Source organism: Antrostomus carolinensis, unplaced genomic scaffold, assembly GCF_000700745.2.
Source record: "Antrostomus carolinensis isolate BGI_N321 unplaced genomic scaffold, ASM70074v2 scaffold5652, whole genome shotgun sequence".
Classification (NCBI taxonomy): domain Eukaryota; kingdom Metazoa; phylum Chordata; class Aves; order Caprimulgiformes; family Caprimulgidae; genus Antrostomus; species Antrostomus carolinensis.
In genome coordinates this window covers 24865-51649 of record NW_010300073.1, presented here as the reverse complement: position 1 = coordinate 51649, position 26785 = coordinate 24865, and the positions used below count along the sequence as shown (strand labels likewise).

Below are 26785 nucleotides of genomic sequence, written 5' to 3'. Positions count from 1 at the left end.
CCTACAATTCTGCAATATGACTGCATTTTTTCTTTCAGTCAAGTTGCGAGGTAATTAATATTCTGAAAATCTGCTCTATACATTCTTATATTAATAAGAATTAATTACAGCATCCCAATGCAGCTTTGCTTGTAACCTATTCAAGTATTCTGATGGTATCCAGATAAGACAGATGTAGACTTTATTCTTTTTACATTTAAAAATCATCCAGTGTATTTCTCATAAAGATGGTAAATTGTCAGTTGAAGGCTGATTTATTTTTTTGTTTGTTCAGCTAGGAGAGAGAAACCATACAGACTTCCCACCCTGCTCTCCCTATAAACTCTGGTTCAGAAGTCCATCATCCAAGAGAAAGTGCTTTGGCTTTTCCACCAAGATGTTCAACAAAGACATCAAGTAACTGCAGTGGTGATAGTATTCTGCAAAAGTAAGGCAAAGGACAAGAGCTAAATTAAATTTTAGCTGCCACCTTTAAGCCTCTGCTAGATCTGAACAGCTAATCTAGACAGATGGTACTGCAGATAGGAACCATCTAGTTTCCATAAAACAAAGAAGAATTTCTGCACAAATCTACCTAACATGAAGTACATCACTGAGGAATTTACTGTTTGTACAACAGCACTCATTTTCCTTCTAGTTTAATTATCCAAAGAAATTAAATACCCTGCAACACAGATATTACTCTCCTAGCATACAAGGATGGCTTCAAAACAAAACAGCTTAACCCCTTGGGTAACACACAGCCAATTTCTATTTAAAGGAAAGAGCGAGTTAGCTTCTCAGAAAGCAGGAATAGGTCCCACATTTGGTGGACTACATCCCCCTGGTGATATACATGCTATTCTAGTAATCATTTGTCCACCCCCATCTCTGCTGCTGTCAACACTGACGATGAGTGCCCAGCACTGTGCTGTATGGCTTAGCTAGTACAGAGATTTGAGCTGCTGCTGTCCATCATCTGTTCCTTCTCTGCCTACAAACTCAAAAGTGAAGGAGAAAGAGAAAATTCCTGCCAGCATCCATTTTCAGACTTCAGAGGCATGAAATCTGAAAATATCCAAAGCAGCTATGATGCTTCCTTCTGCCCCACCCTTTGTCTTCTGTATCTTCTGATTTTAGAGGATTTCCTTTCTGCCACAGCTGGGACCTGTTCAGTCCTCTATGGGACTCAGGAGAGGAGTTTCATAAAACATTAATCTTCCCCTTCTATTCACAGGCTCTATGGGAAGCAGTGTCTTAGTGCAAATGTTTTTGTAAGACACAATTGAATTTGGAGAAAGTATATTGCCTTAAACCTTGGGGGCCATATCAGTTTCAGAGCTGAAAGGTCAGCACAGCAGCACTAATGCAAGATGTATAAACAACACAGGCTACTTATATAATGAATTCTATCTCTCCTGACCTTCAAATGTGAACTCAGGCTGTACAGTCATACCAATAAAACCTTCTACAACTTAAGCCATGAAGTTAGCTGCCTTAACTGAACGTTGTCTTGGACTCATATACACTGGTGGGGGGGTAAGCCTCCTGGTTCCTAAAATACACTGCATATGGTTCCCTGATGGTTGCATGAATGTTTCCCAGAAAGTATCGGCATCTGTAAAACAGAAGATCACATGCACACTCCTCAAGAAAGAACTTCAATGCATGAAGTAGACTGAGTAGCCCACAAGTCCATGGCCAGAGGGCATACGTAAACCTCTGGCCTTAGTGTTTCCATGGCTCAAGAGAACTGCGCTGTAGCCCAGTAGATGCATGGCTCTGAACCTAAATAGTATCCCATTCCAAACATCTGAGGATATCTAACCTCTCTTTCCTATAGTCTCTAAAGAGCTCCTACTCCTGGGTCTAATGCCACCACAGCAACCTTTTTTTTTTTTTTTTCAGGAAACAAACTCTTATCTTTTGGCATTCTTGTAACAGAAAGAGGATGTAAAGTGGTGTACAACTTGGCTCTCTCCAACTGTATGCATTGCTATATGCAGAAGTACTGTAACAAATACAGAGCAAGCACGACACAAGAATAACTCCTCAGCTATGTATAAAGAATATTTATGATAAATCCCTAGACGTATGTATATGAACAGGACCCAGTGTAATGAGATGAGACATGAATAAAGAGAATAAGATTCTATCTGCACTTCAGTACTGTGTTATAGATGTATTAGAACTATGAAAGTTTTTTTTTAATACTGCAACTTCTGCAGAGGTTAGAGGAAACTATCTTATTATTCAGGTAACTTCTAACCCAAGTCTCATTGTCAAATGGAAAATATCTTCAGCTAGCACTGAAAATTTCTGTGCAATCCTTTTACTTCTAAAAATAGGAGTAATGTAATAATGGCACTGCTTTACTAGAACAATAAAAAAAAGAGTGCAGAAAATGGTAATCTTTTAGCCTGTCTGATGGAATTAAAAGAACTGCATTACTAGCATTAATGATCAAATTAATCAACATATGAGCTGCAAAAAGGAGAGAATTATCTTCAGTAAGTTATACAAATAAAATTAAAATTAAAAAAATAAAAAGGCTTAAAACTGAAGTTCTGTGAAATCATTACTAAGGCTCAAAGGTAAAATGACAACATTTTCTTGTCAGAAAAGTTTTAATATACATTTCTCCTATTTTTCTATTATTTTAAAAATATACAAGTAGGGGGAAGTGATAAAAACAACAGATGACAGATGTCTTCTGCCACGTGTCAAGTCAAATTAAATTTATGCTCTAAAATATACTTCAGCCATGAATACTGATGGCTAAATAGTGACCTGCTGTCATACACATCTCTAGAACAATCACGCTTGAGACATTCTGACAAAACTACTTCCCACATACATATGCCATCTGAACATATCTGCACCAGTTCAGACTATGTTGCTAGAACTAAGATCAATAGTATTATAAAAACTGGAAACATCTGCTTAGAAAACACCAAGTCCTGTGAAATCAGACTGTTCCTCAGCAGTATTTTGACAGTCAGCATCAAATATTTTTAGCTGAAGCCATCTTCAAAATCACAGCTAATACAGCATTTTAGGCATGTATAAGCGTGCCCAGAACTGTAAATAAGAAACTATACTCTAATCATTAAGAGTATTTTCAAAAAGCCAAACAGTTTAAAATTTGAACACACTCAAGTTCTCTGATAGCTTGTCTATTCCTTACACATTCACCTCCATCTTTGCATTTGTTTTCTTGAAGCCCTGCACTGCTTTGCTCAAAGCCTAAGGCAAATAAATAAATAAATATGCAAAAGTTAAATAAACAAATATGCAAGACCTGGGAGTGATGTTTCTCAACTAGCAATGACAATCATTAAAGTGTGCAGAGAAATGCTATTTTGTTAAATATTGTTACACAGTAGAGAGGGAGAAGAGGGTTTTACAGCAAAGACACTCCTGGTTAGCCATATTTGCCTTGGCTGTAATATCTTATATGGGTATAAATGAGAGTCACTACTAAAATCTCTCATGAAGGTGCCATAACAAATAATGCTGGTGATTCTACAATGGGATATTTCACTCTCTCTGAAAGTCTTACTCTGCTTGCATCAAGTTTATCCATTTCTGATGTTTAAGCATTTTCTAGAACACTCACAGAAATGAAAAACAAAACAAAAAAAAAAGAAGAAAACACACTTTGTAAAGAACCATAGTTAAATGTTTTGTGAATACTGATTTTTGGATTTTATGTTTTCAAAAATATATCTGTAGCAGGTTTGCATGTTTAACAGTTCAGCTTCCTTAAAAATATCTTCTAAAGAGGAAGTTCTCTACTAATACATAGGTCTTACTGGAAAAGCAAAAAATAATTATTTGTTACTAAGAAATCCATAAAAATTGCTAAAATGTGTGCAGATCTCCTGCATATGGTGGGCCAAGGACAGACTAACTCCAGGACTAAGGCAAATTAAATTAAAAGAAATATCTAAGGGATTCATTTTATGAATAATAAATCAGAAGGATAATACATTATCACCATCACTAATGTTACCCGAGTGTATTACCAACGACTGCGCGTAATATGGTGCTATATTATTGTGGTTTAAGAACTCAGTAATTCTTATCATTAGGATAAAAAAAAAAATAATAATTTGCATTTAAAAATCACATTTGTCAAAGCTTCCTTTTCTTTCAGCCTCTTCAATTCTGAACCATTAAGTGCTGCAGCTTTTTCCCCAAGTAATTGAACTGGAGACACCACACAACTCTGCAGAACCTCCTGTGTGATTTAGTTCCACTTCCAGCTCCAAAAGAGCCTTAATAAACTCACAAGAAGAGTATGACTCATCTCTGTTTGTGGAATGGGTAACCGAGAACACAGTGGGGAATCCCAAATGCCAAATAAAGATTAGTAGACATCAGATTAGTAAGTTCAGACAGACACTGGTCCCTAAATTGGATTAAAAATACACATACTAGCATGCAAAAATGGAGGCAGAAAGAGCCTTCTGCACAAGCCCCAGCAATTCTGATACTAACAAAATCCATGTCAGTATTCTGAAATCCTCAGTAAACACTTGCATATCGATCTGTGAGCTTTTCCAAACTGTTGCAGTATAAAAATCACAATTCCAGTTATGTGATTTACCAGTGTCAAAGGCGGGTGGCAAAAGCCCCACTGTCCCATCTGCAGGCACCCTTAAATTTCTCTCAATGTTTATTATGCTGGCCTTTTCCTGTGATCCCAAAACAAGAAGGAGGTTCCGAGTGTGCACTCCAACATAAGGGAACCTGGGTAGGACAACTGTGTATAGATCACAGCAAACCATTCCTCCCCTCACACTCAAGAAAGAAAAGGACAGGGAGACTCCTCCCTCCCTTGCTCCATTCGTAGAAGACATGGCAGCTCCACAATATCGGAAACTAAAAACAAAACTACTTCTTAAAATCAAAAGACCTTCCTTATCTGATGGTTTCAAAGAGACAGGGCTCCTGCATCTATTACAAATCTTGAGCTCCTACTGCATGAGTCCCTGCCAAACTTAATTTGTCTGTTTTGTATGAAATGTATAAATGATACAGTAACAGTTACTGAAACAGCTGTGAATGAATCATCAGCTACAGTAAACACCATTTAGAAAGCCCTGATCAAAACATCTTGGTAATACTGCAAGTTTTGGGAACTGCAAACACAGAACTAGATTTTTCCTAGACTTGCACAATCTGCTGCTCTCTGGATCCTTCAAAACCATCCAGCAAAGGAAAGAAGGAGGGGTAAGATGGATAAAGTGGCAGGGAAAGCAGCTCCTTTCCTCAGCCTTCATTTTTTTTCCTCTTATACAACTCCCTTGTCATATGGAGATTGGACAGCAATACCAGTTATGGAACCTCTTCTCAAGCTCCTCATATGCAGTCTGGCTTCTCAAAACCCCTTGTCATCTTGCTCCATACATGGCATAACACACTGGCCACTTCCCCCAATTTTTTGAAGAAGAGTCTACAGTTCCTTATGAAAATGAGAGGTGAGATAACATGTGCAAACCAATTTTGGACAAGACTCAGAAGGCAAAAAAAGTGCAAACCTTTCACTACTTTCTTTATTGATTACATTTCTTTTTTTTTTTTTTTTAATAGCTGGCTGCTGTTTTTCATCACCTAAATCTAGCTATTCTTTGCCCTTAGATAAAGACTTGGCAAATTACAGAATATATGATGAATCATCTAAACACAAACAAATGGGTAATATAGCTCAGTTGTCACTGGAGTTACTCTATTCCCTTACTATGGTTGTGAATTTTGTGACTGTACACTTAACAACAGAATCCATCTATGAAAATGTTTTCAAACTATCACTGTAATACACAGTAGCATCTCATTCTATAGGTCCTGAACTCAAATGTCCGCAGACTTTGTGGCAGGGAAAGCACAAACAGAAATCACACCAGGCAAAACACACTAAGCAAACACAAAAGTCTATCTAGACTTTTCCTAAGTTTCAAAATAAATTTTACTTCTGTAAAAATAGTTTTAACTTCTCCAATCCTTTCCACTTAGAAGTCTGAAACTTTCCTTGTCTCTGAGCCCACCTGCACATGTATTCTTTTATGGTACATTTAATCTGCAAACAGAGGTTTACATAGTATTTTCAGTATTTTTATCTGTATTCATCTCTAGCTGTTCACCTCCAGTCTACTACCAGACTTACAGCAGGACTCAGATTTGGAGGCACTAAAAAATACTTATTGTCAAATAATGTCTTCCAGTCTGCTAGCTTTTAATATTGCAGATTTACCTATCATACTTAGAATTAATTTTCTATTTTGTCATGTAAGCGCACAAGATTTTTTCAAAGGACAGGCACAGGGTACACATGCAGGAATACCTTGCACTGCCAGCTACAACGTGGCCAAGATAATTTGAAGAGGTTACTATGTTTATTCAGCTAAATCAGGATTTGAAGATACCAAAGTTAAACAGCTACTGATTACTAAAGAATAATCTATCTAACTCAGAAGACCAGTATGATCAAAGAAGTGCAAATCTGTATACAACAAGGAACAAAAATCTCTGGGAAAAAGGCTACTTTTCACATGAATACACAGGAAAACAAGCTATACTTGAATTTCAATTCTGAATTTAGCAGTCATGTCACTTTTTTAATGAAGTCAGTTAATCTTTCTAGTCATTTTCTTGTAGAATACATTCATTTGCCTGGAGAATGCATACAGTTGCAAAATTTTTAACAGCTTCCACACTGGCTTATAAAACTGCTACAAAATGCTCTTATCCTGTGTCCATCACTATTAACCTCAGGATCCCTACGCTTCCTTCTTTTCTAGGCTAGCTGCATTATTTTCCCAGAGCATTTATCTGCTGTTCTCTCCACAGACAGACAGACAGACATGGCATATGTCATACAAATTTCTTCTCCTCTTCAGATATAATGCTCTAACCTGCATGACCCTCCAATTAGATAACTGCCTAGGTCAAGTTTCCTGTGCTCAAAAAGCTATTAAGTCCCTGTTTGTGATCTGATCAAAAGCCTGACTGCCTTAATATTCCTCAAAGTGTGGAAAATAGACCAAAATAAATAGTTGTTGTTCTTGTAGCTGATCACTGCTGCTTGCTATCACTGAAAATGCCAGGTGAAGCTATGCTCAAATCTCTGTTCCAGCTTTTTTTTTCCTTTTGGTATGCTGACAAGTAGCACAAACAGTATTGGATAGGCTAACCTGTAATATAAAAAGGACAGACTTGGGGGCTTTTTTCCAGATCTAGAAGTTATTTCAGGGGTACTGTCCAAGGGTATCATCATTTATATGTACAGTGAATCCCACTGAAGGCAATAAGTGGAGTTACAACGGGGAAGGAAAGAGAGGTCAGAGGGCCATACCTCAAAATAAAAGAGACTCTTCTGATGTAAAGGTATGAAACATTTCTCTACGTGCAATAAGAACAAGAAAGGCTAAACAACATCTCTATCATGTTCCAAGTCCACCAGTCAATGCTCTACTAGGTCAGGGAAAATTAATACTAGACTAAAATAACTTTTCACCTTCTTAACATAGCCACATGTCGCACATAAGTAACAGAAAAGCATCTTATACAAGCATCATAATTTTATTAGCATACATAATTTAGGTAGTACTAAATAAAAAGCTCACATACATAAAAACCTCCCATACACATACAAAGTTTCCCAACTTCTACTCCCTTTGTCTTTATGTAACCCTAGAAAATACCCTTCTATTTTTTCTGTGTAGAAAATAAAACCTGACAGCCCCAATGACAAGAATTCTTTTATTATTGAGTGTTGCGCTTCTCTGATCAATAGAACAAGGAACATAATTTTGACTGAGGTAAGAAGTGACAAAGAAGAAATGACAGTGAAAGCACCTGAACTATGACATGTTTATAGAGGTCTTGAAATTATGGAACAAAGTTGTAACAAAATGCAGTGGCTGTGAATAGTTTGATAAACTGAATAGATATTTTAAAAAAAAATGGTTTGTAATGAAAACAGCAACCAGGTCTAACAAAAAAAAATAATCAGAGTTAACTTTCATAGTTTTGTATTCAACTGGGGGTTCGATTCTTTATTTACTGAGTTTCCTGGGACAGAATCACCTACTCACTCAGCCCAAAGGACATAAGCTCCTATCACATGCAAGTTGTAGCACTGTTACTTGCCAGAACCGTAAAGAATTGTGTAGATGCCCACAAATTTATCCTGAAATTACTGGTGTAGTAGAGATAAAGTATCAGAAATTTTGGTGTGGGGAAAACAAAATTATCAGATTACCAATCTAAACTTTACATATGTAACATATGTAACTCCTGTGAAGTAGAACCGGTTGATATCTTAGAAATCATCAAAAAATTAAGTATTAGATTTCTGCACTGATTTCTCCTCCTCCTCATGTTGATCTCAGCTTGGCCCATAAATTTGAGTCATCTCTACATTCTGCCTTGTGCTCAACATTGTCCTATGCTTTGCAAATAATGTTACGACCTTCACCTAAATATGCTTTGCTTCCATTTCATTCTTTCACTTAGGAAAAGAAGCTTTACCCAAAGAAGGACTGAAGAACTTTTCTGAAGGACATTTTCTCCTTTCTGAAGGCCTAGTGGCAACCACTGAACCTACGATGCTTCAGGGGTCCAATACTCCATTTGCTGAGTATTCTCAAAGCCTGATTAAGCCTACAAGAGCCAGAGTGGAAAGCACAATGCAAGACTTAAGCCCAGATGGAGGCCAATTTAAAGATATCTGACACATCTACAATTTTTTTACCAGTTTCCTGTACATGGAGGTAAAGTAATAGACAAAAGAGAGAAGAAAAGAACTGAGAAAGATAAAATTAGTACCTTCAAAAGTGAGTTTGAGGAAAAAAAATCTTAGCTTTTTCACATGGATATAACTTGGATCTCAACAAAATACCATGTTACTCAAAATTATATTTATTAAAGGCCTGTCCTAGAACTTAAAGCTTCTCTAGGAATAAGATTTAGGCATCTTCCACCTCAGTCTAACCAACCTTACTTAGCAATAATGCCTAACCATCATGTACAGTCTGAACAAGGGTAAGAAGATTCATCATCACAAGAGACACATGATTTTGAGTTCCTGCAAACATTACGCAAAAGCTGCACATCACTATCAGAATTTTGAGTATTGCTGGTACTGTTTTTTAGGTAGAAAAAGTTCCTTGTTAATGACGTTAAGTTATCCATAATCCTAGCATTAATGGGAAAAACCTCATCACTAATCAGCACCACATCAAATATTGTCATTATAATTAGAAATGGATCAAAATCACAAACAGAATCTGACTTTTTGCTTGGTCAGGCATGTTACAGCCACATGGCTCTGGCCTATTTCAGAGATTAGCTGTGATAGGAGTAACAGAAAGCCAGATCTAGACTCAGAAGCTTGCAAATACCAGGAAGGCTGAGATTCTGCAGGTCCATTTCTTATAAATAAATGGCTTCATAGACACTGATTTTACATTCATTCCTCTTGGTAGCTACAGACAACTAAAATGTGGAATAACACATGTAAAGTCTGTGACTCAAATAATTTGCCTCTATCCCTCTTCTATATCCAGATGTAGAATATGAGCTTAATGGGTAAGGGGCAATGATTTTTTTTCGGGACTTCTGAACTTAGATCTCTAGTTTTTTCTGCAGAACATTCAAGGTGATGGGAACCAAGGGTGTCTAATCTGTATAATACATATATTTACCAAATAAACTTTAAGTTTTAAATCTTAAAAAAGTTAGCATACTTTGAGCATGCAATGCTTAAAACATATTGGAGCTTGGATGAAAATTTAGAATACAGTTTGGCAATTAACCATTGATATATAGGATGACAAACACTGGCAGATTTTAGGAATGTGAGATAATTCTAGCTGTTATTCATATTATCACATTTTATTGCATGATGTTTTGTGTGCCTGAGTTCTACAAAAGATCACCATGTATTTTTGCATACAAACTACACTGATACGTGATTATGACATCTAAAGCAACACAAGGATATAATCAAGAACATCTTCAAAATTACAAAATGTTTCATCAAAAACATAGAACTGCAAATGAGAGACAAAGACTAGAATAATTTTCTTAAATCACACTATTGACACTAATTTAGGGATAGGGATGTTCATATACATTTCCTTTCAAAGCTGAGACCAAAAATTGAGGAATTTAGTAACCATGGAAGCATTTAGTCCCAAATCACTCAGGAACAACTCTTAACCACATTTCTATCCTATATTCCAGCATGCTATGAGCTTCGTGTAGTACCAATAAAATGAGTAACAGCTGTAAGACCATTACAATAATTTGTGTACCAATCTAATACAAAACTTCCCCCAATCAGAAAAATCTGCTAATTAATCTACAGCTATTATCTAAACAAACTAGCAGTATTCAATTAACATTTCACTGCTAACTAAATTATAATGAACACAATAAAATTTCCCAACTACTAAGTATTAGAAATGGAAATATCTGTAACTAGAGAAATCCAAAAGAAAGGTCAAATTACAATTCTGAATATCAAAAATGACTCACAAACTTACTGAGGCTATGATGAATTCAAGTGTCAAAAAGTATGAGGGAAAATGTTAGAAATGAGCATCATGCAGCTAGTGCTCCTGGCAATTAAAATTCCTACAATCAATTTATTAACTAAACAAACTACTAGCATTCAAATACCCCACGTGATTCCTTGCAAATGTGGATAGATTTTAAGTCTTCTAAAATACGTCAACAGCGCTGCTGTCAGGTAGCAACAACCCATTTCTTTCTTCTGGATGGATTAGATCCTGCAGTTCTGATGCTTCAGCTTTTGACGGTAAGCTCCTGTTAGTCTGCAAAAAAGTCCACTATTTTTTGTGAAAAAACTGAAGTCTGTAAGCACTGAGACCACTCTAAATACAGTCTTGTGGAGAGAGCTGCTAGAGCACAAATTCACGCTGAGTTCTGTTATCTGTTGCTGTATCCCTTCACATTTACAGCAACTATCCTCTGCTAACAAGAGCATGTTTTTGGTTACAGTACATGACAATCCATGATTCATTTGCATTATTCTGTCAACTTACAGGATTTAATACAGATCCAAGTATAACTCTACAATCTATTAGTATATAGTTACTTCTTAATACCATTTTTCACTAGCCTTTTAAGAAGGAAAATAATTAATAGCAGCACTAAAATTTTTAAACCTGTATGTAATGGCAAAGCCTTTCACTCTTGCCCACATGTATATGGTCAATTTTCATATATTATTAGATGAAGTATAATGTTATCCAGCAAAATCAAGATTTGATATATCCAATAACTTGTTTATCTACATTTGCTGTGAGAGTTATTGAAAGATCTTTTGAAGCTCTCTTAAGAATAAAAATATAGACTACATCATTCCCCCTGTCCCTGACAATATAAACAAACCTGCATCTACTTTTCTCTAGGGAGCTAATTCTTCATAAACTATCAACAATGAATTCTTTCACTTGACCTGGCCTATGTTTTTGGCATATTTGAAAAGTCTTAGCTGTGTCTCCAATCATATGGTTCATTTAATGCAAGTATATATCTCTGCCTCCACTGCCATAGATTTTTCTGCTCTTAATTAAGAATATTAATTCTATTAATAACAATATTAAATACATTAATATTCTTTTGTATCCTTTCTAATGTATTAACCCAAAATGGTATAAAAGTTTTTAGCCTCATCCCATTAAAAAAGAGAAATCCCACCTATATAGCAGGAAAACTTATTATAGTAATAATTGGGAATATGCAACCTCTGTTGCTTTGTACTATTGTCATCATTACTATCCACAAACCCTCGACAGCCCTTGTTGCAGATCACAAAGTTCACTTGTTTCAAATCCAATACATATTTTTTAATTTGTCCCTTATAATAAGACTGCCACATATTGTGTTCAGACCATGAATCCAGAGCTGGCCTTCCCCTGAGTCCTCAGACTTCTTAGGCAACAGCAATACAGCTGTTCAGGATCCATTTCATTTAACACAAGCCTTTCAAAAGGATATTAATCTTTTAAAATTCTTGTAATCCTGTTAAATGCTTCTCATTTGCTTGGTATAATGGCACTTGTTTTTGCTAGTGGCCATATTACATAAGCCACAAGCACCAAATTTTGACCACATGCTATGGGAACATCATGCCACACAGTACAACTCTGATGGTCACAGTCACAGTACTTCAGAACTGCAGACACGTTAGCGATCATTTTTAGCTTCTCCATCTCTACTTAGATCAACATACCTTATCGCATATTTTAACCTTCTGTGATCTTCAGTTGATGGTGGAAAAAGCCAGATTAGAAATAACTCTGTAAAACAAATTCTCAATTTCAAGTAAGTGCAAATCCCTGTATCTTCTGTTTTAAATCTCTGCTTTTTTCATCTCTACCACGGTAGGCAGTTAAAACTTCAGCTCTTATGAAGGTATGGTTTTGTTCATTTATGCCCTTACGTCATTTCTGCTCTGTGGAATGGGTGGTTATGTGCAACAGTACCCCACCAGCTCTGCATTTTTCCAAGGTTGCTTAAAGCCTCTGCTCGTGCACTTCTACCATCTACTCTTTTTGCTGGCATCTACTGCTTGCAGATATAGAGTGAATCACTGTTATAACTCTACCCAGTTGTTTACCACCTTTCTGGAGATTTTGAACTCCAGTAAGTCTTTTAACTACTCCTCCTAGTTAAGTGCTGCCTGAACAATGTGCTGCATTTTGCTCCTGGCACTGTGCATTTGTTCTTCAGTAATGATTCACAGCCAAGGGTCTGATGGAAGCCTGCTTCACTGAGTGCCCAAGCTCTAACTAAACACATCATATTTAATGAGCCACAACACAATGCAGTCCCCATGTCCTGTATATGCACACTTGCTTCTTTGTCATTTTATTTACTAAAAAGCTAGTAAGAAATATCATCTTACTCTTTGCATTACATGAGTGCATTTAATATGCACAAAAGAAAAAGGAATTTAAAATAAAAACTATTCTTTATTTAATAACCTGGAAAAAAGAACAGTCCTCACTAATGAGCTCAATCACGAGCTTTCAGAATTCTGAAATGATCTATTTTGGATTTTCCAGAAGGAGGCTTTTTTCCTTTTTCTGTATGTGTATGATTAGCTCAGGCCTGCACCTAGGTCTGTCTTGTTTAACTTTTCTAAAGAAAGGAAGAAAGAAATCTATAAAAATCTCTAGTTGTTAACTTCACTGATCATGTCGTCAAGGATGACAGGTTTCCCTAGGACAAGCTGGCCAGAATTGACTGCCAGTAGTAGATTTTGTCACCTTTCACCTCTTCTCCTTGCAAACCAAGACTTTAATTAATTTGGAAAGCACCTTGGAGTCATATAAAGTCTCCATGGAAACTTTTGTTCAATCCTTTGACCCATTTACATAAGACAGCACATGCTATCAACTGATAGCATTTTTGAAAAATGTATCTCATTAAAACAGATCTTTGAAGGTTTGATTACACAATCCAGTTAGGAATCACACTTCTTATATTACTTCCATGCCCAGTAGATACCGATTTCTGTGTTTTCCTAGGTAGTCTGAAGGGAACTTGCTAGGGTCTTCCATATGTCAGGAGATTTCCCTGCCTACTTGTAATTTTCAGAAAGTGGCATTTATTAACAGCAGATTAATTCAGCTGGAATTCAGAAGGCCGCAAGTGGCCAACTGCAGGTCTTAAGCAGTTCTCTAATATTTCAAGAATGGCTCCCAGATCACCCCAAGACCATACAGTAGCAGCAAAATAACCTGAAATCTCAGGAGCAAGTAAAACCAAGCCGATGTGGCCCATAAGACTGGCATCATCTGTGAGTGCTATGATCCAGTTAAATGTCTCACACTCACAGTAAGAGTAACCATTAACAACTTCTGCCTAAGAGCAATCCCCAAACCTCTGATGTAAGCATATTGCAGCTGCCAGCCACACTAAGATTCTGGCACATAGCTCATGGGGTTGAGGAAGGCTGCCCATGTCTGTTACAGACACAGCATACAATTTCAATTATAGTGATTGTGATGGTTATTAAACATGTATTATAAAGCTATCTATTACCATATTGGCTTTCTTCATGAAATTGAACATATATATGTTAATTGCTGCATGTTCTTCTGAGTTTGGTAGAGTATGGGAACTCAGAAACCATTTTTAAGTTTGCACCAAACATAAGAAAAGGAAATTATTATTACTAGACAGCCTAGAGTTCTGGCAATGAAATACTGAATCATTTATTGTAAAACAATATATGGGGGTGGGAAGAACAGAAGACAAAATAAAGAGTGTGCCTTCTGTGCAGAGCCCTGAGACAGAATTATAAATTGAGATTGTGCATGGCTGTGTTAAACAGAACTAACACTATGCAAGGCAGATATGGATTTTCTTAAGCAGTTTCATATAATGGGCTTGGTAGCTTTGACAAATGCCTTTCCCTAATGGTCATTCTATTGATGTAGAGCCTAGAGACAATTCTTCTAATTAAGCAATAAATTACAGCTGTAGGGAAGTCTGAAAGTCACTATTAGATCTGCACAGAGCTCAAACCTTCAGATTGCTAAGGATGTTGCAAGCCTCTTACCTAAATTTACTCATTAATTCTTCCATCTCCACCTAGTTTTTCTTAGGGCTTTGAGATCAAAAAGCTCCCTCCAGACCTTACAATATCACGCAAGATGTAGGTGGTTTTAGCTCACAGATTATCTTTACCACAATAACAGCTCCTTTCCCCTCCTAATTTTCCTTCACTTTCCCCTATGAAGCTGAAAAGCCCTTATTACAGTTTTGCTCTTCATTTTTCTTTCTTTCTGTTTTTTGCCTTCTGAGGGGCTGGAAAAAGGTGTTGATATACCTGTCTTTGTGCTGAACAACTTGTAAGATACGACAGATGTTTGATTCCTTCCAGATTACTGGGAGGCAGCCAAAGGGTATACTCCAGATAGCCTCACTATGAGCATATACTATACCAAGGTAAACCTGCTTTTTGACAGTTGTACATTCAAATCGTTTCAACTGACAGAGGCAAGATCCAAAACTTGCTTCTAGACTTTCCACTGGAATGCCCCAGCAAGCCTTCCTTCTACAGTAAACCTGAAACTAGAACATAATTTTAGATAATTTCACTTTTTCCTTTGCATTGTCAGGGCTTGTGAGATGTCAGTATCTGAGGAATATGAAAGGCAATGCTCTCACCTAATAATACAGTTATTGGGACAGTCAGTGCAGGATAGTTGATGGAAAAGTGCAAAGAGCAATTGATTTAATGGACAACTATGGGGTAGCTTCTGCCCGGGAAAGTTTCTTCCTTAACCTCATGCAACTAGTTTGTAACTCGGTTAGAGGATTCATGCCCTCATGATGAAAATAACACTACATAGTGATTAAAAGTTCTCAACATCCACAAAAATCTCTATTGGGTTGAAAGCTTCTTATGCCTCTAGATTCAGTGGTATCTTAACTAGCTGAACAGACAAATTATATCTCATACAGAATAGTATTTCACGTCAAATTTGTTTGTTCACTTACCGTAAGAGAGGTTAAGGAAAAGCAGCTCATTACTTCAAAAACAGTCGTTATTCTACATGTCTTTACCACACACCTTCTAACATCTCCTCAGGCTACTACAGAGTCTTTATCTACCTGAACATACTTATTTCCATAACAACATAACATGGTCACTTTTATTTTCTCTCACTTCTGAAAAGTATATTTGCATTTTTTATGAACATAAACAGCTCAGCCAAATGTTTTTCACATGTGAATGATATGGATAATTCTTTTAGCCTAAACACTACTTCTGAAAAACTGGACACTCTCCACTCCCCATCTTCCCCAAAAGTCCCTTAGTTAAGTACCTTTGCTGATCTTGTCCTGCAACAAAACAGTCAGAAAGGACCTCTGGAAGTTCCTCTGGAAATCTCCGGCTTTACAATCCTAAATACATTTAAGAACAGAGGTATCATTACAGAACTCTTTCATTTTCCCAGCTTCTAATTCACGAGCATTTTGCCTGAAATTCCATTAGCTTTCAAGTTTCCCTTAAAACTTGTGAAGGCTTTCTGAAATGGTGAATTGCAAATAAATGACTCCCAGTGTATCACTGAAATAGCTACAGAATATCAAAAGATGAGACAAAATACCAGCCCATTCCTTGGAAAAACTATCCTAGTTCATTGTAAATTACACACAAATTTCAATAGGCATATCATACAGAAGTAAGGTTTCCAAATCTGCAGCTCCTTTTATCGTTCTTTTTGCAAGAAGTTTGTATTCAATTGCACAGTTATGAGAGAAGATTTAATCACAGTTAAGGTGCAAGGTTCTAGCCCGAATAAAAGTCTACATAGAAACTTGTGCATAGTGTAATGGCTGAATCTAGCCTTTTCTCCTTAAAGCCAAGTTTTTCCATGCTCAGGCTGTACCTTATCTCCTCACTAAAACATAAATTGTCTGACCTCAAAAGGCAGTATATACCAGAAAGTTACTGTTACAGGGAGGATGTTCCTCTGAGAAGGTGTGAAAAAGAAGAGGGAAACCTTGTCAGATAGGTAAAATAAAAGTAATAAACTCCCCAAATCAAATCTGTAACATAAGACACACCAAGCACTGATAACGGGAAGCCTCTCCATAAGCAATTCTGGAAAAGAAAGAGAACCCAGTGAACAAACATCTGACGGACAGGATAACATTTGCATATCAGCTGGTAGAAGCTCATAGGACTTAGCTCCAGTTCCTTAAGAAGTTTAAGAACTTGATTTGTGAATATCCAGTCACTAAAAAAGCATCAAAGAATATGTTCACTTACTCATTTCAGTTAAGTAACTTCCATTGTACCAAAGGATGCACATAACTAACATTTCTGAACATTAAAATATTGTGGCAAGAATAAAATCCCAGCAGGCTTCACTGACAATTCACTAGTGGATTAGCGCGAATTTCAGAAACCAGACTAATCCTCTTTTTCATATACTCTTCCAGCTATTTGAAAGTAATGCGCTATGGGCCAGTGCAATACTACAGTAGCATTTAAAGTAATTAAACAAATACTGATAGCAGCCAGATTAATTTAATTTAAGATTCTTTAATGTATATTCACTTCATCTTTCTACACGTGGTCCTTCCACAACAGAAAATTAATAGCTCAGGAAGTTATTGCAACCATATTTAAAAACGTAATAGTTTCATGCTGGGGATTTATGTCATATCATATAGTCTTTTATAGAAACATAAACAGAAATATAAGAATAATACTTCTGTATTCAAAAAGCTGATTCTTTATGAGCTTCTAGAACTCCCTAGCGTATCATGAGAATCCTTGTCCAAGGTATTCATCATCTAAAGACTTACTGTCATTTGGTGATAGAAGCTACAAAGCCAGGTAAGATTCTTTTTGCATAAAACAACTGAAGAAAAAGTACCCTCGATTTCCACAATACAGTTTTTGTAGATTCTTTTCCATTTCATCAAGTTGAAGATACTTTAAGAAATTCTGGTTCAACCTTTCACTTCAAAATTCAAAGTAAGATAGAGATGAGAGGGGAGAGGTGTACACTGATGAATTACTTTCCAACCTACATCCCTGCCCATCCTTTAAGTTTGCCAAGATTTATAAAAATATAGCTTGGCATTTCAGAACCAAAAAACCCTCAGTCCCCGCACTTATCTAAAACATATGTCTTCCATAAAACAGGCTCTGAGTGACAATTATGACCACCTGTATGATAATGTTTCTCTCTGCTGCTGAGGGAACTGCTAACAGCAGTGAACTCAGTAACTATGGATCTAGCCTTTGCAGGATGTACCTCAACAGAGTTAGAAAGGAACTGATGTGACCCTCCCTTCTGGAAAAAACAGGCTTCTTGTGAAAGACTTGTCCAGGGCACTGCCTCAACCTATGCAATTCTAAAGGAACTCCACCAGTATGTACAGAATTAAATACCTATTAGTTTTTTAATAGCTGCCTAAGGGGTGTCTGAAGAAGGCAGACAGAAAATTATATTAAACAAGAAATACAGACAGAGTTCAGCTGGTGGCAGAGGAAGAAGATTCTTCCATCCGTCCAATGTTCTTCCATGGATTGTCATAGGACTGGCCACAGATCTTGGGTAGGTTAAAAAAACCACAATTAACCTGCATTTTCTGCCTTAGATTTCAGGCAACCAATTCTGAAATGTTAGAATGTATTTTAAAAAGAAAAATGCATTTGTGCCGTCTCAACTGTGTGGTGGCAACATGAAATGACTGTTTCAATTTTTAAATTTAAATAACATTTATGTCACCCCTGGGAATCTGCTTTAAAGGCCAAAGTCAACAATCAGAAGTTATTTGCATTAAAGAACCAATAAAACACTTTCTGAACTGCATGTTTCTTAGAAACTATGATGTAGACTACAAGTGGTACATAGTAATCTTCCTGACTATGACACATTCACCAGTACAGTTCTTGGTAAAAGAAGGGAGAAATTAACAACCCAAAGTGCTGGAACAATGAATTACGCCCATACTAAAGCATAAATGCCTAAACTGGCTATCAGTGGGACCTCCAATTTTAAATGGTCAGGTCACAAATTGAACATACTCCCCTCATTAGTCACTTAATGCTTAGAAATTTTCTCTCCTCTATTTTTTAAAGTCTTCCTTTGTGTGCTGGATAAGGATTTAGGCTCAGAAGACCACAGCTGGTGACAAGAACAACAAGCTAGTGCCAAAGCAGCTTTCAGGGACGGAGCATACACAAAAGACAAACGTCTGAAACGCAGTCCCAACATCCGAGCAACCTACTCTGGCTTAACAAGGTACTACCTATCACGGTACCGTAACAACCAACCACAGATATGTTTTGAGCCTGTGACTAATGGAAAGCAGAAGTACTTTGGCCTTTCTTACTGGCTTTTGAGCCATTAGCTGGATTACCTAAACTCAAAAGGCTCATTGTTTCCTCTGTTTGGATACTCTGAGACAAGGATACCTCCCCTGCCACTCTTCCTACTTACTGTCTCTTAGTAGTTTTAAATTGACACATCTGATTCAAGCAATTCAACCTAAAAGCAATTACGGAAAATATTCAAGTACTTGGTTCTATAGAGGAGTAAAATCACAAGACAAAGTAACAATTCAGGATGGTATCACAGAAAGTTAAGCGATATCCCTCTTTTACACTACAGAAGAGGGAATTACTTCATCTAAACTATAATGAAACATGTAGAAATTGGAAACAAATGTCCAATTTAGGTGGCTTTGTGCTAAAATGCAAGAAAAATACAATTTGCTTAATAAACTGCTGGCACATTTGAAGCTGAGTTTTATCATAATCCCCATTAAATACTCCTTTATGGACAGCTCCATCCATTTAGTACCATTAACACAAATGGATCGAGTTGTGCAGTGTTCCCTCAGCACAAAGCAGACATTTTCAAGGAGTGTTTGAAATGCAGGATTCTGACAGAGAAGGCAGACACTATCACTTGTGGGAGCACACATTTATAAAGGTTCTTAAAGGGTATGATATTTTAGCATTTAATAACCTTGTATATAACACTGGTACTAAAAGGGGAAAATTGCTTCCCCCTCCATTCATACAGCTCTATCATACAGCACGCGACATGTTATGTGATCATGCCCTTGTACCTTCTTTTGACACAGATCAGGGGACCAGCTCCCAGCATGCCCACCAGGCACTCCAGATCTGCCTTCTGTGGCTGTGACACACCCTCCCACATCAACATTGTTGGTGTCCAGTTCCAGAAAAGAGGTTTTCCCTTTAAACAAGAACAGGGAACTTGTGCCATACAGGTGTGCAAGTTAGCCAGCTACTACAGCTCACTTTTGCCAATAGAGCCTTGAGCACCTTTCCAGTAAGTCTGCTCAACATGGGAGCTGAAGGGCCTTACCAGCAAAGCTGCATCACAAAAAAAGCTCTGAGCACAGATCTGCTCACCAGCCACCAGAGAAGGCTGCACAGCAAAGCCCTGGGCTTAAGGGTCAGAACAGTAGCTGTGATGTTGCCATTTTTTCTTTTGCTGCTGTTTCTCTCTCTCATAATCTCAGGGAATTCTTACTCCTCTAAGGATTCCCCAGCACAAAGGGAAATGAAAGACACTTTATGGGATTTTGGACAAATAGAATGTGTGTTTTAGTACACTCATTTTTCTGGAAACCTATTGCTCTTTAAGATAGAAGTGATGAATTACTGTGAATATTTTGGGGCTATTCCTTAAAAGAATGGCAAAACACAGGTAGCAATTTTAAAACGGTAAGAGGTATGCCAAGTACAAAAGTACTTCTATTGTAATAATGAGCAATTTCAATACTTCAGCTGTAACAGGAAATTCCTGGAACGTGGTTAAACTAAAATCTGCTGGCTTAGAGCCATGAAATATTTCTTTTCCACGTTCCCATCAATTACAGAAGTACAGTAAGAGTTTTTGTTCTTAAGTGCACTATTACAGGGGACACAAATAAGCTTTTTATGTTCTAGCAGCTGGAGCTCACATTTCTAAAATACCATATTACACATTTGGTGGACCTGAAGCATGCTCCAATTTTTACTTGTTTTAGATTAGTAAGCCACGCCATATGAATCAACTGAAAACGGGCAGTACAACTGCATGTCCTAACCAGACTACGCATGCTTATGATGGTAGTGGAGTTGTTTTTACTTCAGTGCTAGTCTAAGTATTCACACTCAGGAGAGCAGTCATCATGAACAGAGAACAACTACTGTTTACATGCAAACAATAGCAGATACTTACCATGAAGGAACCATTTTAATGAAAAATTACACTGTATAAAATCAGAGTTACAATTATAAATCCATGGTTTAGATTGATAATTTTATACTGAGACCTTATTAGAACAATTAATAATCCTAGTAAAAAATAAAAGCTAATCAGAGGTATATTTTGCATGCTTTTTAGAGTCAAATATATTACCCTCACAAACACTTCCCTCTATCGCTGACAGTCTACCAAAATAGACTATAGAAGTATAACGTACTCTCTCCATGTATACCAGCTGTAGTCTGCCTGTATCGTGTGTGCTTACACAGGCCCCAACTACAGCATGAGGTTTAATATGAGTGTGTTTCTAAGGATAAAAAGAAAATTACCCATTTTCTGAAGCCTCTAATCCCATGTAGGTGCAAAACAAAGACACATCTGAAGCACAGGGAGGTGAGTTTCTACAACAATAGCATAAAAATTATGCTACGGAATTAACTTTTATCATTAAATATTATAAATTAACCATGGAAACTATGCTTCCATGTTCAACTCGACTCATATGCCCATCTTAGAAAAGAAATCTAATTATCTCACTGAGAGTTAAATATCACCTTATTCACATTCTGCCTAGTCTTATCAATCCTTTACACATAGTATGTACTGGAGGTACCTGACCATACAGAGATGGTATCTAGCCAGATTCACAGGTAGGGATGTGGGGGAACACAGTTCCATTCTCTTCAAGGCAAAGTGGTAAACTCCAAGAGCTGAGGGGCCTGACCTTATACATCAGACTGCTACTGGCAGGAGCTCTCTGACCAGTGCAAAGATGACTGTGAGACAACTAGGGCAATTAGAAAATATTAAATGTGAAATTACTAACATTTTGATTCAGAAAGACATCCTCGTTTTGTGGACAGCTTTATGCCAGATGGTAAGGAGGATCGCATTCTCTTCAGTTAAATTTGATCTCACCTACAGTATCAAAACCTGAGGTAAAATCATCACCTCTGTAGTACAACATTCCTTTGCCCTCTCAATAGAACAAGCTCTGCAGTGCTTTTGAGATCTGATCATTCATTGTCCAGTAAATGCAAGGCAATATTTCATCACTTTAGAAAAGACACCAGATCATACCCTTAATTAAGTATGAGCTTTCTTTACCTGTATTAGAAAAGAAGAAATACCTCCTTTACAGATACTCTCCCACCCTCAGTGTTTTCAGAGCCTGTATCAACAGCTGTTCAACAACAAAGTTAAATAGTATATTCTCATTTAGCATCTTGACCACTGCCAAAATGCCTTACTTTCAGGTTCTAGGGTCTGCAATTTTCTTCCCCTTGAACTAAATGGAAAAAAAAAATTCCACTCATAAAACACTACTAAAGGCATCTTCATGATTCAACACTGATCACAGTAAACTTATATTCAGTTTTCCCAGTGCCTCTCCTTCACTTTTACATTAGATGCTAACTGTATCAGAGAAAAAAACTTGACCAACCCCTATGTCCATGCTCTAGAATTTCAATAACTGACCTCAGTCAGCCAGTGTTTCCATTTTTTAGGATACCTCTTTCTACATTATCTACCCTTAGATTTCTTGCATTTTCCCTCCCGAGTAGTGCAAAACATCCTCCCCCACATAATCTACACAGCTATTATCTTATATTTCTTCAAATACCATCTTTGGTCTCATGTCTACCCATGGTTACATCAAGATGACTGGTTAACCGAAAAGTGAAACTTCTGGCTTTCTCACTCCTTGTATTTTCTTGTCTTACATGTCTGTTGTTACCATTTGTCCATGAACATGGTGTCTAACATACACACACAAAAATTATCACACCATCATCAAAGCTGTGCCAGGTCTTCACAACACAGGCTTACTTATGCCAACGTTCGCATCCTGTCTTTCCTTGGATAGATGATTTACCTAATTTGCTCTCTAGGCTTTAAAATCTCTGGGACAAGAATTATCATCTTTGCTCATATTATAGTTAACACAAGAAAGACTTAAAATAGCTTAACTCTCTCAAATGTTACTACACTATATTGCTTTTTGAACTGCCAATTCTGCTAGAGTTTATTGGCAATAGTCTGCATGCTAGAACTACGCACAGACCTTTATTCTGTTGTTGTCTTTCATGTGGAAAGGCAACTGTTGCCCAAAACCCCTTCTGCATACTCAAATGAAGAAAGATTTACTCCATCTAACAGAGGGTGGTAAAATTTAGTCTTCCTTCACAATGGAGTGGAAAGCCAAGGCAGGGCAACTTCTCTTTGTTGAATGCTGGTGGCAGTGCTAAGAGAGTTCAGAGTCACTTTTAAAGTAGCCTTTATTTCCTACTCTAGGGGGTTGGGCTGGACTTCTTGCAATATAACCATTGTTTGGGCACTGAAAGCACCAATCTACTAAGGCCATCTAGTAAGGTACTTCTGATTCACTGTTCTCCTTCCATCACATGTCTAACATTCAAGCAGCGCAGAAACTCTGATCTCCATTATGACAGTGCACAAAGAAAGTGGCTGCACCCCATTTTGACCCCTCTTTCTGAGACAGAAGGAGCATAATCTTATTTTCAGACAGAAGGACTACAACACATTAGGCTTTACAAGAGGAGATACTACGGGATTTCTGTAGTACAACATCATAGTCCCCTGGTGACATATGAAAAAGCATATGGACTTACTGACAATTCTTTGATTAATTTTCTTAGTTCCCTGTGCCCGTGCTTCTCAGCGATACTTGCTGGATCATCTCCATATTTGTTGGTTATTTTGCAAGCCCGTGTGGCCTCAGGACTATTAAGTAGAAATGCTGCAAGGTTCTTTAACCCAAATCTGGCCGCACAGTGAAGGAGAGTAGGAAATTCTTCCAAATGGCTATCTGTATATGGAAACAAAGTTTTCATAAGGAACAGTTTTGCTTTTATAGAACACCTTCCACCACTTTTTACAAAAGTCTTTTGAATATTAGTGCTACAGAATCACAGTTATCAAACTGACAATTCAGAAGCGTCATCCAAAGAACAATTCCTCCAACTACCAGTTTTACAGTTCACATACATATTTTAATAAAGGTGCCTTTAGTGTAACTGAGAAATCTAATTTTTTTCTGATGGGGGGATTTTGAAGCACTTCAGTTCTATTGAGAAATAAGCTTTCTTGCAAGGGGAAGAAAACTCTACAGCCAAGACATGCTTTTGCTTAGGTGTATATTATTTAATTTGAGACATTTGAATGGAACATTTTTATAAGTTTATGATGCTATGTTTTCATATTAAAAGATACTTCTGAAAATTCACATGACTATCAGAGATTTGCAAAAATTTGCTTATCCTTGTAATGAAAAATCAGAGAATTTAAAGATTAATGTATTGGATAATGGTTTTTAGGATTTATCTGAAATAGCATAGTATTAATTTCTATCACAGACTTTATCTTTCACCTTGTAGAACTGGGACAAAGCTAAACTAAAGTAAGCTTATCATTTCAGTATAGTCCTGTATTCTAACTCTAAGAGTAACCACAAGTTACATACAACAACAACAAAAAAGAGATCAAGCATAAACAATACTTTCCTCTGACTTTATTCTCTACTTTTTAATTGCTTGTGGTTTGTTGTGTAGTGATCTGTCTATATGTCAGTGGGCAGTGTATCTCTTTTCCAAGTATGCATCCAGCCTCAGGCACCATCAACTTCTTGCACCCTCAGGGTCTTTTGGCAGTGTCTTTACTACCCACTGTATGAAGAAGTGCTTCCTCTAGTTTGCTCTGAACCTGGGCTCATGCTAGGTTCAATTGACAGTCCCTCATTAATCTTATTCTCCATCCCTGTCTGCCCTCTCTGCACTTCTAGTGATTTACTCATGCCTAGAATTTCCTTCTTGAAGAGCTCTAGTCTCCTTAATTGTGTCTTACAGAGAATCAACTCCATCACCCCAACTGCTCTTTTCTAAACCTTTTCCAGCTTTAATGTAACTATTTCGAGATGATAGGGGAAGAGCTGCACATGATAGTCAACTTGTGGGTGAACCATATAATTTATGTGTTGCCATAATTATGTCCTGTTTTGTTCTCTATTCATTTTCTAATAATTCCTAGTATTTCATTTGCTTTTTGATCTGCTGCCTAGCAACAAGTTGATGTTATCATGGAACTGCATGGTCTTATTCCTCAGTGCTAACAGCCTGCTCAAAGCCTCTCATTTTGTATGACAACATAGAACTGCTTTTTCCACATGCATCATTTTGTTTTTACCTACACTGAATATCATCTGACATTTCACTGCATAATTGCTAAAGCACATAAGGCCTCTCCCACATTTTTTTCTCCTAATTAGCCCTCTTCTTTACTACCCTGAATATATCACTAGCATAAGTTTTCCAACTGTCTGCCTCCTGGCTTTGGCCAGTTATTCATCCATGCCCAATAAATCACTAACTTAATCAGGTTTGCTGACTTTTACAAAAAAATTACAAGAAATCTATAAAGCAAGACTTAAATTACAGAAAATTTATTTTACTGCAATTTCTATTAATTTGTCTGTTAGAGACAACATATTAACCTGCTTCTTGTTCTCAAGGTACCCAGAGAAATTATGTTTTGGTATCATAGTTACACCTTCTAGTACTATAGAACTGACAAATTGCATACTAGTGTCAGAAATCCAGCTATTTTACTTTTAAATGTCTTCAGAGCTCTTAATGAATACCAGTTAGTCTTGGTACTTTCTTTTTGCGCAACCTTTTTGCTATGACTTCATGATTCCTTCAACTCCAGACAGTCTCTTGCCATGTGTAGTTCTAGTTACAACTATAGCTGAAGGAGCCATTGAAGAATGTGCTGTTGCTACATACCAACCTATCAGTCAGCAACTTTATGCAACAATGCAAAAATCCATACATATACTCAGATACAAGCAGGATTGCTTTTGTACAATAGCTGAGGGATTTTCTTTTTGTACAAGATCCAATGAGACCTTAGATTGAAAGGCAATTTCCAAAAAGATTAATTTTAAACAAGCATCAATGCTAGCATCACTATTACATCTCTGAACAAAGAAGCTACAAGGATTTCGTCATTTTCTTGGGAGTGCATTAAACCTAAAGATTGAACTTAATTACCGAAGTGTTAATTCCAGGATACAAATCTTGCTTGAGCCACGAATCTACTGATAGTCATTACAAATATTTTATTTTTTTCTATCTTTTCACGACATTCACTTCAAAAACAAGCATAAAAGGCCAAGTTCTGTTCATAGAATAATTTAAGTTACTTTCACAGTGTGAATTTCCACCCCATGCTTAAAACAGATACAACTGACAAGAGTGCCATGAAAAGACCCCCAAGACCAGACGACAAATAACACCAGTTGCATCAAGATTTCAAAATTATTGTAATATATCTCATTCAAGAGCTCTCTCTGCAACAACTATTATTACAGATAAATTTAAATACTATAGCTTTATTATCTATAAATAAATGAATAAATGACCCTTGAATTGAAAGTCTTTTAGTAGTACAAAAAAAGATGGCATAATGGCAATTTTAACAGGAACTCAATGCTCTGGTGAAAAAAAAAATCATCAGCACATTTATACTATTATTGCTATACTGTTGTTATAAGTAATACAGAGTAAAATTGGCTGCCTGAAATATTTTGTATTGCTATATATGTAGTTTGTGCTTTCAATTACTAGATTTTTTTTTTTAACCATAAACCTTCCCTGAAATTAAACACAACTCCTTTTTGGAGGTCATAACTGTATGAATGCACTATTCTTCCCAAAGATTTAGCAAAATCCAGTATTGACAAAACACTGGATTTTTGTCAGGTCATGCAACATAACACACAGTATCACTATCAGCTAGGGGACATGACCATAAAACACAATATAGAGCCACATCCAAAAGTTTCAAGTAATTCAGACATTACTGAACTTCTTGGTGCTTCTACTCTGCTCAAAATGAGCATAACTCCAAAGACCCATCTGCCTGTACAAAGACATTCGAACTGCACAGGCCTCATACAGTTGGCTGGTTACAACATAGAATGGTTT

The 26785-nt window shown here is 36.9% G+C and overlaps 1 protein-coding gene across 1 annotated transcript in view; it reads right to left on the bottom strand.

The window, feature by feature from the left end:
• Window positions 1–26785, bottom strand: part of BANK1 (B cell scaffold protein with ankyrin repeats 1) — a gene marked incomplete at its 3' end in the record, with an annotated part of 84996 nt that overhangs the window by 36744 nt on the left and 21467 nt on the right. Inside the window, exons 6-7 of the mRNA XM_029083756.1 lie at window positions 23414–23610; window positions 18435–18444 (exon numbers count right to left, since the gene is read on the bottom strand). Coding sequence (XP_028939589.1) covers window positions 18435–18444; window positions 23414–23610 — 207 coding nt within the window. The remainder of the gene's footprint in view (window positions 1–18434; window positions 18445–23413; window positions 23611–26785) is intronic.